At 38.8% G+C, this 14,944-nt stretch overlaps 1 protein-coding gene across 1 annotated transcript in view; it reads right to left on the reverse strand.

Moving 5' to 3' along the window:
- The window catches only part of gnav1 (guanine nucleotide binding protein (G protein) alpha v1), a 34,546-nt gene that overhangs the window by 10,516 nt on the left and 9,086 nt on the right, over window positions 1–14,944 (reverse strand). Inside the window, exons 3-5 of the mRNA XM_086296604.1 lie at window positions 12,442–12,534; window positions 11,784–11,944; window positions 9,648–9,776 (exon numbers count right to left, since the gene is read on the reverse strand). Of these exons, the coding sequence (XP_086152730.1) occupies window positions 9,648–9,776; window positions 11,784–11,944; window positions 12,442–12,534 (383 nt within the window). The remainder of the gene's footprint in view (window positions 1–9,647; window positions 9,777–11,783; window positions 11,945–12,441; window positions 12,535–14,944) is intronic.

Below are 14,944 nucleotides of genomic sequence, written 5' to 3' on the forward strand. Positions count from 1 at the left end.
GAAACTCCCAGCATCCAAACGCCGACCTCGCCTGCATAAAGAAACACATTTCTTTCTATAAGACATCTCTGTTTATGTCATCCTTCCCTCCTCTCACCCCTCCCCTGCTTCTGCCCCTTGATGTTCACCCTCATCTGCAGTGTTGTAATTGTAATTACCAGAGCAGTTGATGTTAATGATCCAGGAAAAGACTCAGAACCTTATTACACAGAGAGGTCAAAGTTCAAACAGGACCTCTGTATGCTAACTAGGCTGTGTCTGGGCGTAAAATTGCGAGACTGTACACACACACACACACACACACACACACACACACACACACACACACACACACACACCATCAAAAGTGTCTGAATAAGGATTCAACAGAAGTGCAGTGCTGTTAGTTTATTATATGTTTTTGAGGTATGTAATACAAGTTGCATGTTTTACATGTAAAAGATGGCTTCTCCTTCTGAACTGCCTCAGTGCTTCATGGCATTTGTTTCATATCCATGATCTGAATCTCTTCTTCTACCCCAAACATGCTCTATTAGACTGGCATCCGGTTGCACTGTGGTTATAAACGTAAGAAAAAATATTCAGGTGGGCTGTAGTGTTAAAATGATGCTCAGTTGGTACTAAAGGACCCAAAATGCGCCAAGAAAATGTACAAGACACCGTTAGACCATCACCTCTTGCCTGGGCTGTTCACAAGTGTTATCATGTTAGGTGTGGTCTGCTACTGCTGTAGCCCACCTGCTTCAAAGGGTGACATACTGTTTGAACTTTGGCTTTTCTGCATTGCTTGGTTTTAACAAGTGGCTACTGTTACTCTCCTTTCAGGTTGTGGCAGTTTACCCACTCACCTTGGACATGGGTAAACTTTGACATGTGATTTTTCTCCAAGAGAAAATCACTGGATATTTTTTCCCCACCGTCTCTGTAAACCATAGAGATGATTGTTTGGGAAAATCCCAGCAGATCAGCAGTTTCTGAAATACCCCACCAGTCTGTGTGGCACCAACCACCATGCCACATTTAAAGTCACTTAAATCACCTTTCTTCCAGATTCTGATGCTCAGTTTGAACTTTGGCTGCATCTACATGCTTAAATGAGCCGAGCAGATATTTGTATTAATGGAAATTAAAGCAGGTGTAATAAAAGGGGGTTGACTGTTATTCATCAAATCTGTACACTAATAAAAATTCTAAAACAATATATAGTTTTAAAAGTTGTTCTACATAGTAGATTAACTATTCTGTCTTTATACTAACATAAGCTAGTTGCTGTTTGGCCCCACACGCACACACACGGTCTCAATCCTCTCATTAAAGTCTTAGCAATGTTAGCGTGCAAATTTCATAAAACGGTAAACTGTTCTTTTGAATTATTTGTTTTGAATCCAAGAACACCAAAAGCTCACACTTGGAACATTTTCAACTTAATAAAGTGTAATCCTGTGTGCCTCAGGTGTCTCCTGTTACATATTTCAACTAATTAAAGAAACTCATCTAGCGCTCTGCAGCTTTTTCAGAAATCAAGACCGTCAAATGTGATTTGAAATAACTAAACAAAAGTGGGTCAATAAGGTCAACTACAGCTGTGGGAAGTGTGGGTGGAGGAAGGCAGGCAGACTTATTTTCGTACAGACTTCCGGCACACCACTGTAGTGTGAGATCAGTAAAAGATATTGAATTATTTAAAAAAAATGAACATTTGGTCATGTTCATTATTCAGAGCCTCTATAATATAGAAAACAAAGTTTGATGTTACACACTGGTTAATGTATTAATATTTTACTACACGTTTACTTCTACATGGACGATTCCCCACAATGTTTTTGGTTTTCAGTAAATCTCCTGTAACAAAGATAATGTGAAGCAGAAATTAAACACAGCTGTACAAAAAGATCTAATGACAGATTTGGAGGATTTTATACTTCTGATTTAGTGCCTGAAGAATTTAATTTTGAACGAGAACATAAGACGAGAATAAAACTCCTGAAAGGGTTCGTCCTCGATTATAAAACTAGATTAAAAGACACTTTTTTTTATTTACCAGCAGACACACAGAATATGTACTAAACCAGAAATAAGCTCTTATTGGTCTATTAATTTGTAGAACACTGCTATCAGTGGTTTCACAAAATTCTCATAAAATGCATTTAAGTTTCTCAGAAAAAGTGATTTTGTTTGGAAAGCAAATTTGGAAACATCAATATATTTAATTTTTTTTCTTTTGAAAAGTTTATACTCTATGCACGTTGGATTGGAGATCTACCTGTAGATTGATTTCAGATTTCCCCATGTTCAGCTGGCCTGCTGATTCATTTAAAATACTAAATTCTTTGGTATGTCCCAAAAACTGAAGCTTTTTGTTAAACCTGTAAGAAATTATGGTATTTTTATTTGACAATACTTTATGGTTGATTCGATTTTTCACTTTTAAATGGGTTGAATATACTTTCTACAGTTTTTAAAAATGTTGGATTTGTATGCCACCACCATAGATGCAAATGTTAATCTAAATGCCGTTAAAAGATTACTTTTCCCAAATAAGTAAAGTGCCTCATTGCACACCATTCCAAGCAAATGTTATTATACTGTTGTATTTTACAATTAATTTTAATTTTCTTTCATTCTGACTTTTTCCTTTTAGTTCAGTTTAGTTTCCAGAGTGAGTTTTCTTATTTCACTTTACTTCTTATTGTTTGAAATTGTTTTAGTTTAGTCTTAATTAGTGTCAGTCTTTGTTTGGGAGGTATATCAGAGGCATGATAGGTATTACAATAAAAACGGAGCACTCACTCTTGTAGACATCCAGAGTCCCATTATTGCCTCATCAAACCAAACAGATACTAAAACTAAAGATATTTCCTCAATATTTTTTTATTGTACTGTAGCTCCTTTTCACAAAGGTCAGTTCGTTAGTTTTGCTTTTTCATGTCTATTTTTAGTTTTCCATTTAGTTTTATTTAAGTACAATAACCCCAAATCCACATTTTCACCTTCGTGCTTTATAAACTCCAGGATTTATCCAGCTGCTTCTGTCACATAATCAATAAACCAGTAACCCAGTCCCAATGAGAGCATCGAAAATGTCTTACAGGTGCTTCGGATCGTGAGCAGTCATGCTGGTATATCCGGTCTTAGATTCCTGTCCAAAGAAGTCAGTTTAGGGAAAGCTGTTATTGTTGTAGTTCAGAGGTCCATCTCTCTATCCATCCATCCCTTCTCGTCTGCTATTCCAGGGGTCAAAAAAACCAAAGCAACCGAAAGCTATTTTTATGTAATTCTTGAAAGAAAATACTACCTGGAGCTCCAAAGCATATGAGTCTAAAGTGGGCTTTTTAAAAAAATGGTATTTATTACATGTTTGTGGTGTGCAACTTAATTTTTTTAATATCTGCTGCTATAAAACAATGTCTAAACTTTAGGATAATAAATGTCTCATCCTGATACAACCTATTCCATATATAAATCATCCTGTTAAAGAAAACAAAATCTACCAGTGGATCAAGTATACCTGCAAGCCAGTAGTGTTGGTAATGAAATCACATTAAATTCTTGAACACTTAAATTCTTGTTCCAATCTATGTGAACTATAAAGATGAGCCATTTGTACATCCATGTGAGGTTCTGCAAAAGTAACAGGACTTTTATAGCCAGTAAAGATGAACAAAGAAGCACATGTGGCTCTGAAGACAGAGGTCCCTGGTCTGATCTAATCTTTCTATTTTTTAAGGCCAATGCATGTTGTTCTCTTTCACTTGCTGTGAGAGGTCATTCAACTATATGTTGTGTTCACACAGAAAATGTTTATACTAGGAATCTTTTTTTCTACACAACAGATGAATAAATAATAAAGCAATAGCCTAAAAACCCTGTAATTCCTAAATCTTTCCTCCAATCTGGATCGAAATAGCACTCAAATAAACCTAAAAGTCTGTGCTTTACCTCATATTACTCATATACTTTAAACTGTTTTTGTAAACTCATAGAAGCTTCATTTTTAAACTTTAATTTGTGACTTAAAATCTGATGATTTAGTACCTTATAAAATGCACTAAATGAGTCAGAATGAAAACAGACACAGGCCTAATAGCACTTACAGTGAGACCTAAAGTGATTCTTAAATAATAGAGGGAAGGAGTACAGGGCGCAGATGTGGCCACTGATGAGAAACCTTATGAACGAACAAGCGAGACAATCATTGAAGAGAGGGAGACGGTTTCGCATTGTGTTAGCTCTGAGTGCGGCCCGAATGGCGACAAAACGACACCAAAAACTCGCCTCTGTAATAACACCACACTTTCTGAAATATCAGCAGGTTACTAACACAAATGCTGGGAAGTAATATTTTAAATGTGAAATCAAAAGTCTTTGTTTAACAGTAGGTTAAAAAAAACAAACAAAAAAAAAACAAAAAACTGCACACTTCCTATGTCTGAAAGCAAAAACTCACCCTTTCTCCCCTACCATCTACTTCTCCAAATCCCTGTAATACCCATTTTATGGCCAAGTATGAAATAATTACATTAACTTATGCTAAGCTCTTCATCAACCCTCTGGGTTTAATCTTTTCAAGTCACAGAAGGAAATCCACACACACTAATGGTGCAGAGTGTCAATTAACTAAAGCCAATTATTTATCTTCTCCAGAATTCAGATTAGAAAGAGGCTGCGTGAGATGCTGGGCTCCTTCCTGCAGCACCACCTGGGACTCCGCTCCCCCAGCTCTGATCTGACACCGTCACTTGGTGGTGACGTCAGCTTCTTAGTGTTTCACAAAAAAAAAAAAAAAAAAAAAAAAAAAAAAGCAGAAACTGAGCAACTAAATGACGCAATTAATAAGACTGTGAGGGAAAGGTAGCATTTATCACCACAGAACAAAAGATTCGGGCACGATCAAAGGATCTCAATGCAGTGAAATGTTTCCTGAGTTAAAAAACAAACAAAAAAACAAACAAACCACAACTTACTTTTGTCAAATCAAGTCAAACATGTCACGTCTGCAGCATCCAGAGACATAGTAGAAGCATTTAAATGTCACGCCAATATCCCAGATGGCAGCCGTGTGCTGACAAACTGACTTTCTCTACAATGTTTATATGCTAAACAGAGATCGTATGAAGCGCTGAGGGTAATGTGTTTTATTATTATAATTCCATATGAGATGTAACGTCGAACTGAGATGAAGGACAGGTTGATATTGTGGTGGGAAAAAGGGGGAGGGAGCGCTCCTTTGGTGGATATTACTGACAAAGAGGTGGAAAATAATCTGATTTTCTGGAATATGATGACAGACACAAACCCACACACACAGAAAGAATGCGAACTGTGTTGCCCGTACCATAAAAGTCACACCGGTAAATGGAACCGCAAAACCAACTATTAAATTTTATGGTCTGTAGAGGTCAGTTGCTAAAGTTCAATAAGAACTTACTGCTCTGGAGTAAATCATTTCATCCCAACTCTGACATTTTTTTCCCACCAAGTCAGGATTATGTTTCATTCATTTCTACAAGAAAATGACTTTGATGGTAAATTTTACATAAGAAACAACTGTGTTAGCTTTGCTATCTCCATAACGGCCTGGACATGACAACAGACACAACATCAATTTAACATTCATTGCCTGATTTGAGATTTACATGATTTTTAGCTACACAAACAGCAGGATTTAATATACAGACCAGAATCATACTAGATATTACCTCTAAAAGTAAAGTAAAATTAGCGGCTATTGGGGATATTATTTAAAGACAGATTAATTTTCAGGAAAAACACCTACAGCAGTCACCAACCTTTTTTGCATCACGGACCGGTTTATGTCCGTCAATTTTTTCAAGGACTGGCCTTTAAGGTGTCGCGGATAAATACAACAAAATAAAATGATACGACAAAACCTGTGGTATTTTGTAAATATAATAAGAAATGTGAATTAACTGTGTAACTTTATTAATAGCGTCCTCCTGAAATGTGCCAACAACATTGAGAGTAACATCCTCCTCTCTGCCCCTTAATGCTCTCTGGTCACTATGGTAACAGGTAAATATTTCTTTCAAAATAAGACACAACTACAACACAGGAAAAGACCCAGAGTCAACCGAGTTAACGATAACAAACCCTGAAAACCATTAATTTCACGCCCCAAGCCTCAACTCTCGGGGCCTGTTACCAAAAGACTTACATGGCCTGGGGGCTGCAGACTGCTGACCTATGTCACCCAACTTGAAATCTCCAGTAGAGTGAAAAATAAAGTCACTACATAGGTATAAAAACTGCAGTTCCTGGAGCAACCACTAGAGGCTGTTTAATTCAGAAGTAAAACACAGAAGTAAACTTGTTTACGGCCTGACATAAAAATATCTTTTTTGGTCTTTGCAAATAATTTTCTCTTTCAATTACATTTATGCAGGGGACGCATTCTTATTTAACAGACTGGCTTTCAGTAATATTAAGATTTTAAGGTATGCAAGGGTTAAGGGCGGGGCCACTTTAGGGACAAATGTTAGACTGATGACAAAATTAACATGACATGGGACCGACCACCTGGTGAGCTTTCTTCAGGCCTGCATTCCACCTCTCTGATTAAAAATGTTATTTAACCTCCTAGGACCTGGCGTCCACATATGTGGACATCACATTTTGGGTTATTTAGACCAGAATACTCAATTTTGCTTTACGAGGACATTATACTGCTACTGTTCTATCAAACTTTTAAACGAATATCGTCATATGTGGCTCTTATTTTTCTTAAAAACAAAAATAAGGTTAAAAAAAAAAATCTGGTAATTATTTGTTGTTCATTGGGCCCCAATATGCCCCAATATGCCCAAATATCAAAGAGAAATTAAAAATGCATACTGTGGAAGAGTGCGGGTCTTAGGAGGTTAAAAAAAACAAAAACAAAAACACTAAATCTTGATGGCTAAAAGGCTGAAATCACTTCAAAAAACACTGTCTGCAACCCAATGAATGACATTCTAGGTGACTACATCCATCTTTTATTTGCAGTGAATATAATTACACCTTATAGGCAGGTCAGTCAGTTTCTTATGTACCTGTAACTTTAGACTGTACTTTAACTACAACCTGAAAATCCTTCAAATGTCATACATTATCATCCATCACTGAATAACATCTGATCTGTCCCAGATTAACGCACCCAAACACAGACAGTAAGAGACTGTATGTGCATGTGTGTGTGTGTTTTACATATAAACATTTTATATTTTTATCTCTTCTCAAAAATAAAACATAAAAAGCTGAACATTTCATTTTAACAGCAGGAAATGAAAACTGTCAAAGACGATCAATACAACTCGCAGCGAATGCTCTGGCAGATTTAATTGACATATAATTTTCTAATTCTATGCTGCATTTCATTCCATTGGCCCTAACTCTTCTCACTCCCAAACGTACTGCTGTACGTTTACTGATTCAGGTGTTTAGATTTCAGCCAACAATTCAACTTGTTTTGCCAGTAAAAGCACTTAAAAGTGACGGTTCATATCAATCACATACAGTTCAGCTCACATTTTTACTCAACTTTAAACTCCTGGCAGCACTTCAGATGAATTATAAAGTACTTTGATGCTTTCACTTGAACTGAAACCTAAACTTCCTCCAAAAGTATTTGTGTTTTGTCTGCCACCTGTACGAGACTTTCAGCATTTTACTGCTTAACTTAAAATACCCAAACACAGGTGCATTTGCTCAAGAAAGTTTTGCTCTGTTTTTTCTTTAAATTACTTAAAAAAAATCTAAGCTGAAAACAACAGCTAGGGAAGTAAGGATTAGCAAAAAAAATGGCGTCACTTCCAAGCCAACCTCGGGAATTCCTTTATCCACACCTCATCATCTTTAAATAATTAGCAATTAAACCCAGTCAACACCCAAAGTCTCTTGTGCTACCTGTATAAGGACAGTCTGGGTTATAGCCTGATGTAACACCTCTGCTCATAAAGGTTTCACCAGGAGAACAGCTACAGACTACAAGTCTTATTTAAGTTACAACAAAACATCAACCAAAAACAGTAACAAATAATCCCAACAAGAAGTGATCACTTGTCCCCACAAAACAAGTGGTCTGATATGACTACAAGTTTCCACAGCCATAAAATTCAGCAAGATAAATGCAAGTGTCCATCTGCAAATAAAGAGTCACACCCACACCCACAGTGTGGCAAAGGAACACAAAGTTACTTTTTTTCAGTTAACCACATTTACAAGTTATTCAACAAAAGTGGGCCGCAACTCTAAAAGTCACACTACAAAAGAACTGCATCATTATTCAAAAGTCACCAATAAACAGTAATGTAGATGAACACAGCCATGTTCACACAAGGCTATAACCAAACACTTTTCAAAATAGCATAACCAACCACGCCCATCTGCAGTACTGTTCCAGGAACGTGGCAGATTCCCACCCAGAATAACCAACAAGCACGATGACCTAAATCAGCAAAGAAAAAAATACTAAAAAAGATATGCTTCAATATAAGGACAGCACAGCCATCTAGCCCAAAGGATCCCGGACAAACCCCCATTTATGTAGCACAGACGGACACAAGAATTTTTGGAAATATTGGTTTTACTTTAAATTTCTTATAATTAGTGCTGTCAGCGTTAATCTCGTTAAAATGACGTTAACACCATAACCGCATTAATGCCTCAAATCTCTGTTAGTGAGTTAATGTGTTCATGGGGCTGCACAGTGCTAACGTGTTAGCACGGCTAGCTCGTTAACACGTTAGCGCCGTCCAGCCACACCCGCATTAAGTCGCTTATAGAGATTTGCTGCGTTAATGCGGTTATGGCGTTAACGTCATTTTTACGAGATTAACGGGGACAGCACTACTTATAATCTAAGAAACAAAAACAGCCATGACAGCATGATAAGTGCAACCAAAAACTGGTGCTACCCAATTTATTTACACACCAAAGGTTCTTGGACTTCAACTGGAAGGACAGTTGGGGCTGCAGAGCGTGTAACAGTCATACGACAAATGTAAAAGAGTATTTATCAAAAAATCTGATAATAAATATTTAAAAAAATGTGTCACTAATCAAATGAAGCACCGTTTAAGTAAGGCGTTGAATATTTAATAAAACTGCATCGATATGAAATAAAAATGACTATTTTTTCCTTTAGTGACATTTATTCTGCATTAGTCACACTGCAGAGAAAATCAAGTTCATTAGTACCTATTGCCCTGTCGTGACCGTCAGTGGCTTCAGGAAATGAGTTCAGCCATAGGAAGATGATAAAGAAGGTGGTATTATGTGACAACGGCCCATTGATCAGAGATGAATATGGTCATCTGACAGCAGTCTCCTGAGCTCTGCTGCTCCACTGATAAGACCGAGCCACTGATGCTTCTGCGTATGTGTGTGTGTGTTTGTAGATGAGCATAAAGCCAACTGATAGGTGTCGTATTGACGTATTGAATGAAGCCGCCCATCTCCATCTTATATCTCAGGACTATCATATGGCTGTAGACTGAGATAAGACAGTCGCAGCTAAAGAAGTGAAGTAAGTCGGTACGACAGGCGCTCCCTGCAGAAGTCAAGAGCAGACCTGACAACAGCAGCTCTGAGTGACTCGGTTCTTGTATGCAGAATCATCCTTCACCTTAATAAAAAAGAAAAGTGACTACCTGAAAATAAGGTGGTTGACTTTGAACTGGGTCTCTATCACGCCTGTCGTCCTCAGTCGTACTCGAAGGACGTCTGTCTCTGTGGGCACGTACTCAGGAGACATGATGCGGCTCATGTTCTCAAAGAAACTGGGAAAGGAGGAGGAAGGAGAAGAAGACAGAGGGAAGGGTGCAAAAAGGTTAAAGAGCCAGGAGAAACAAGGGGAAGAAGAAAGAGAGCGGCAGGGAAATTAATAACTTGAAAACAAACTTGAGATCAAAAGAAAAATCAGGTATCACTTACGGGAGTGGAGGCTAACACATTGTGTGTTTGGTGTGGCTGAGTGCGTGTGTTGGGTGTGCAGCGATAAGGCTGAAGCCCCAGGGGCCGCAGCGGTTGATCACGATGAATATTCACACTGTGGTTTACCATAATAACACACTGAGGCACAGCTTCTAAACACAGATTAGCTATTTACACAGCTAGTGTAATCAACTGTATCGTGTGTGTGTGTGTGTGCCTTCAGTAAAATGTGATCTTTTTACACACACATTCACACGATGGCATCTCCACCTATGTGAACTGACTGTGACATTCTCTACCCGTCATCCTGAATTCGTTTCTTGGACAGTGACACACATCCTGCTGCTAAAAATAAATAAATAAAAAAATAAAAAATGTTACACAGGGCAAACAACATGCAAGAGCCTGTTTGGTACTTCTGTTGTTGTGAGGACCACTTTGAGCTTTAGTCGTTATTTTACAAAGCCAGCAATTTAAAAAAAATAAATAAAAATCTGTTTGCAATTCCTCAAAATACTGTATATAATGCAGATTTTTGCACTGCAAGTGATCTGCAAAGCATCTTTTTGCAGACGATGACTCGACTCAGCTGCTCGCCAGCTGTTTGCGTGCTGGTTTTATTCAAATGCAAAAGCGAAGTTGCTGAGAAACTATATTATTTTCCGGTTAATTCGCCATCCTGCAGAAATTTCGTCACCATTTGTGGAGGGATTTCTGTTTTAAATTTCTGACATTCTGGCTGGACTCTCCGTACAAGCAGTTAACAGATGGCAAGAGATTTGCAACTGTTGCCAGTTTATCACAGTTAACAGTTGGAAACACCTGAAACGTCTAACAAGCCTTTTTATTGGAAATCAGTGAAAGGGCTTTGATTGACTCGACAGACCAGCAGTATTTTTACATGGTTTGACTTAACAATAGTAATCATAACAACAGTAATGGCATCAGTCAAATTCAATTATAAGATGTGTTGTGTGTGGTATTATTGCAATTGAATCCATTTGTGGTTGCGTCAGGAAGGGCACCTGGTGCCGAGCTGCCCACTGTAGCAACCTGTGTTTTCATTTTTAAATATCATGTTTATCGTCAGTGCACACTCTTTGTGTTCGTCTTTAGTTTGTCCTCATTTTCAAGTTTCTGCATATCCAGTTTTCAACAGCAAACTTGGTGAATCCAATCACAACAAATGACAGCAGACAACAAACATCTTAATTTGTGTTTAAGAAAACACAAATTAAGATCAAAGAGTAATATATGCATTGTGTCAATAAGAGTCCTCATAAGTACTATAGAAGCACAGTGTGTGTGTGCATGTGTGTTTGCAAGAAGGTGATGCATGGTGGTTCTCAGTAGGAACCAAGAGTCCTGTCGGTGTAGATAACCCCAAAGCGAGGCCTCTCACAGGGGCGGAGGATGAGACCGGACGGCCTCCTGGTGGGTCAGCGCTCTGTCTTATTTCTGTTTCACACACTCTACTTTCTTATTTTCAGGCTTCAGCCTCAATTCTTTGCTTTCACTATGGTGTCATCACTTTTGTGTCTAATCACAATTTTTTCCCTATACTGATAATTTTAAAAATGCCTTTCCTCCTTCATACACGCATCCAAAACTAAAATAATATCTGGTTTATGTATGTATTTAATGGCTTTTATTTTAAGAAATACAACAGTTGTGGAAGTATATGTGATTCCAAACTGTGGTCTATCTTCCTGCACTGTTTACTTTCTTCCTTTCTCCAGACATTAACTCCCAGTGACAGTAAGCAGATGGCTCAGCATCAGCTGCTAAGTCCAGCTAATTAGTCCCCTGCATCTCTTCAGCACAGCGTGAGTCTGTTCTCGAGGAGTACTCACTACAGCGCCGAGTCATTGAGCTCGTACTCGTATCCCCGGGCAGCCGCGGCCCTCACTCCCTGGTCGGCCCACAGGCAGGACAGAGCATGGCTCAGGAAAGGAAAGAGCACCTGGTCTTCGTCAAAACAACGCCCACACGACAGCACGGAATGGGCGTGAACCTGCCAGAAGACAACAGGGAGACAGAAATTCAGATTAATGATCAGGGAGGAGCGATTGGTCAGATAGAAGGAAGCCTAAATGATAGAAAAGTTTATGAGTCTGTCTCCACATCCAGACTTGTTAATCACACAAACACATACACAAAGAGATGCTCACACACACATTCTGATGACATCTAATAGAGGAAATACTTTGGTCATCATTGCCCAGCAGGATGTGCTGTGTAGGTGGAAAACACATGCACTCTGATAACTTTGACAGTAAAGTTCAAATTAAATTAAACCTCACAAGCAAACCACCCACCAGTGGCCTAACTTTATGCTCTCCTTCAATGAAAGCTGTGTAGCTATAGTGCTAAGATGCTGCCCTCTAATGGTGATCCAGGTGACGTGCAGAGACACAAGAAGCACAAAACTCTAAGAGGGCAGGAGCAGGATGACAACGACAGAAAATAAAAAGACCAAAATTGAAGGTGAGAGAAGTCGAACATGAGTACCTTGTTTCTGTTGTTAGCCAGGTTGATGCGGAGGGTGCCCATGCCATGGAGGACAAATTTCATGGAGGTCAGGAGGTTATCGAGCACTGCCGGCTGCCAAAGAGCACAGAGCAGAGGTCAAGTTCAACCACAGGATAAAAGGCACTATCGAGCTGTTTGAAGCTTCTTCTCTGATCTTGTATTGTAACTGACTTTCACCAATCAGAGCTCCTGATCACATCTTCATTTGCAAAAAGCAGCTGCTACCCACCAGGGAAAACCACCCAGTTTTCCTCATGTTACAACCCTGGCAAACACTGCCCCTGAGTGGTTAACCCCTGATAGTATACTTTGCCAGTTCAGGTTTGTGGACCTCTGAGACCTGACTCATGTCCTTCCTGACTTGTTACTTGGAACTTAGTTGAGTCCAGTCAGTGTATCTGAGTGTGGCTGGGATCCCCATCTGTTGGACATTTAGATGATTCTCCTCTGATTCTACTGAATGTTATAAACTTGTTTTGGTTGTATCCTCTTGATTAAGTGATTGTGCTGTCTGCTATATAAATAAATCTACTACTACTAGCCCACCAAAGCATGTCCAGTCCTCTAACATAGAAAGAATGTGATGCATAAGATCCTAAATACACCTGAACAACTCAAATTAAACTAATTTCAAAAATCTGTATTCATGCTTACACACCTGGAGATTTGAACTAACTCAGGTTGTGTGTGTGTGTGTGTGTGTGTGTGTGTGTGTGTGTGTGTGTGTGTGTGTGTGTGTGTGTGTGTATATATGAGTTTTTGTCTCTGTCTATCTGCTACCAACTAAAGATAAGCTTCACATTCCATCACAATTCTACCACAGTCTGGTTGCTCTCCTCTTTGTGTGTGTGTGTGTGTGTGTGTGTGTGTGTGTGTGTGTGTGTGTGTGTGTGTGTGTGTGTGTGAGAGAGAGAGAGGTGACAAGGCTTCACCTCACCAGAAGAGCTGAGCAAACAGCCCTGCATTGACTTGCATCACAAATAAGTTGCTTTGTGTTTCGTCTCCCTCTGACTCACAATAAAAGTCACTCAGAGATATACAACTTAATATCACAATAACTTTGTCACTTTGAGTCTTAAAAACCAAATAATGTGTTCAGTTTTTCCTGCTTTATGACCGTGAACTTCACTAAAAATCAGAATGCTTCCGGTAAAGGGACGAGATTTGAGATGTGCAACAAATAATATAGGAAAAAAAAAAAAAAAGATATCCGCCTGGAGCTGCTCAGATTTGTTAGGTCACTTAGTGAAAATGGAGGAAAACATGCTAGTCCTTATTTATTTCTTTTACAGAAACTGTTCTAACGGTTGATGCTCAAACCTCCACATAATGACATCAGCATGTATGCAAACAATCTCTGTGAGACTGCACTACACACTCAAGTTTCACATCTTTTTTTTCTAGTCTTCAGTCTGCATGATATCACTGAGAGTGCTTATTATGTATGGTCATCTCAGGGACAACACTCTGGCTTTAAGCACAACAGCCCAATCCACTTGTGTTAAAACTTGTTTTTTTATGAGGAAGCCAATCAGAAGGAAACTTGTTTCAGACAGATGAACGACTTCACATATTTACATTTTTCTTTCTGTTGTATTTTTCGACCAGCGGCAGTGCTGTGAAGCAGTGTTTTAATACACAGACCTTTGCGTGCATGCTGTGCACAAACGTAATATAGGAAACAGTTTCCCAACGCCCTGCTGATCAACAGCTGTTGGCTGCAGATATGTCAGCATGTCAGAGATGTCGGAGAAGACCGAGAGTGGCAGCTGATTTGAATTATACACATCTTATATTATTCAGAAAAGAAATGTTTATGAAGAAGAAATTTCAATTAAAACAACATCACATGTTTATATGTTAATATATACTTCATCTGCAGTCACTTCTGATTTCAAACCTGTATGGCACAATAGACAGCATGCTGTTGTTTGTCCAAAGCTCAAAAGGTTTAACAGAGTTTATATAAACTTGATTATATTTCCAATAATTACTATAATTTTAATATTTATGAGTCTTTCGAGATTCATTGGCTCATGGGGGTCATTCGAAGTGGAAATTCACGCCTGCACTGGGCAGAGTAGTGTACAAATAGTGTCTATATGTGCCCTCTATATGGATACATGTGCACTTTAAGAGACTGAGGTTTTACAGACACGAGACCACTAACTATGTGATATTAAGTGGTTACCTATTTTGGAGGTGTGACAACTGTGATAACAATGTAGGCTCAAGTCACACAAGCCTAGAGACCGGTCAGTCACAGCAACCACTATTCCCCCTGCCAGCTGGTAAAAACCACTATGGGATTGCTTTGGTCGCTGGCATATTGCTGTAGTGGAAGTGAAAGACTCGTCTGCAAACACTGTCCAGCTTCTTTCCGAGCTCTAGTGAAACTGTGAAAAGCGTGAACGCAAACGAGAAATGGAGACAGTTCGACTTCAAAGTGAAAGTTGTGCCTCTGCCCTGCAGCCAAAATATT

The sequence above is a fragment of the Aulonocara sp. 'chitande type north' Nkhata Bay genome, linkage group LG6, assembly GCF_057382095.1.
Source record: "Aulonocara sp. 'chitande type north' Nkhata Bay isolate Kocher_YH1m ecotype deep benthic linkage group LG6, A_spYH_male_GT1.1, whole genome shotgun sequence".
In the NCBI taxonomy this organism is placed as follows: domain Eukaryota; kingdom Metazoa; phylum Chordata; class Actinopteri; order Cichliformes; family Cichlidae; genus Aulonocara; species Aulonocara sp. 'chitande type north' Nkhata Bay.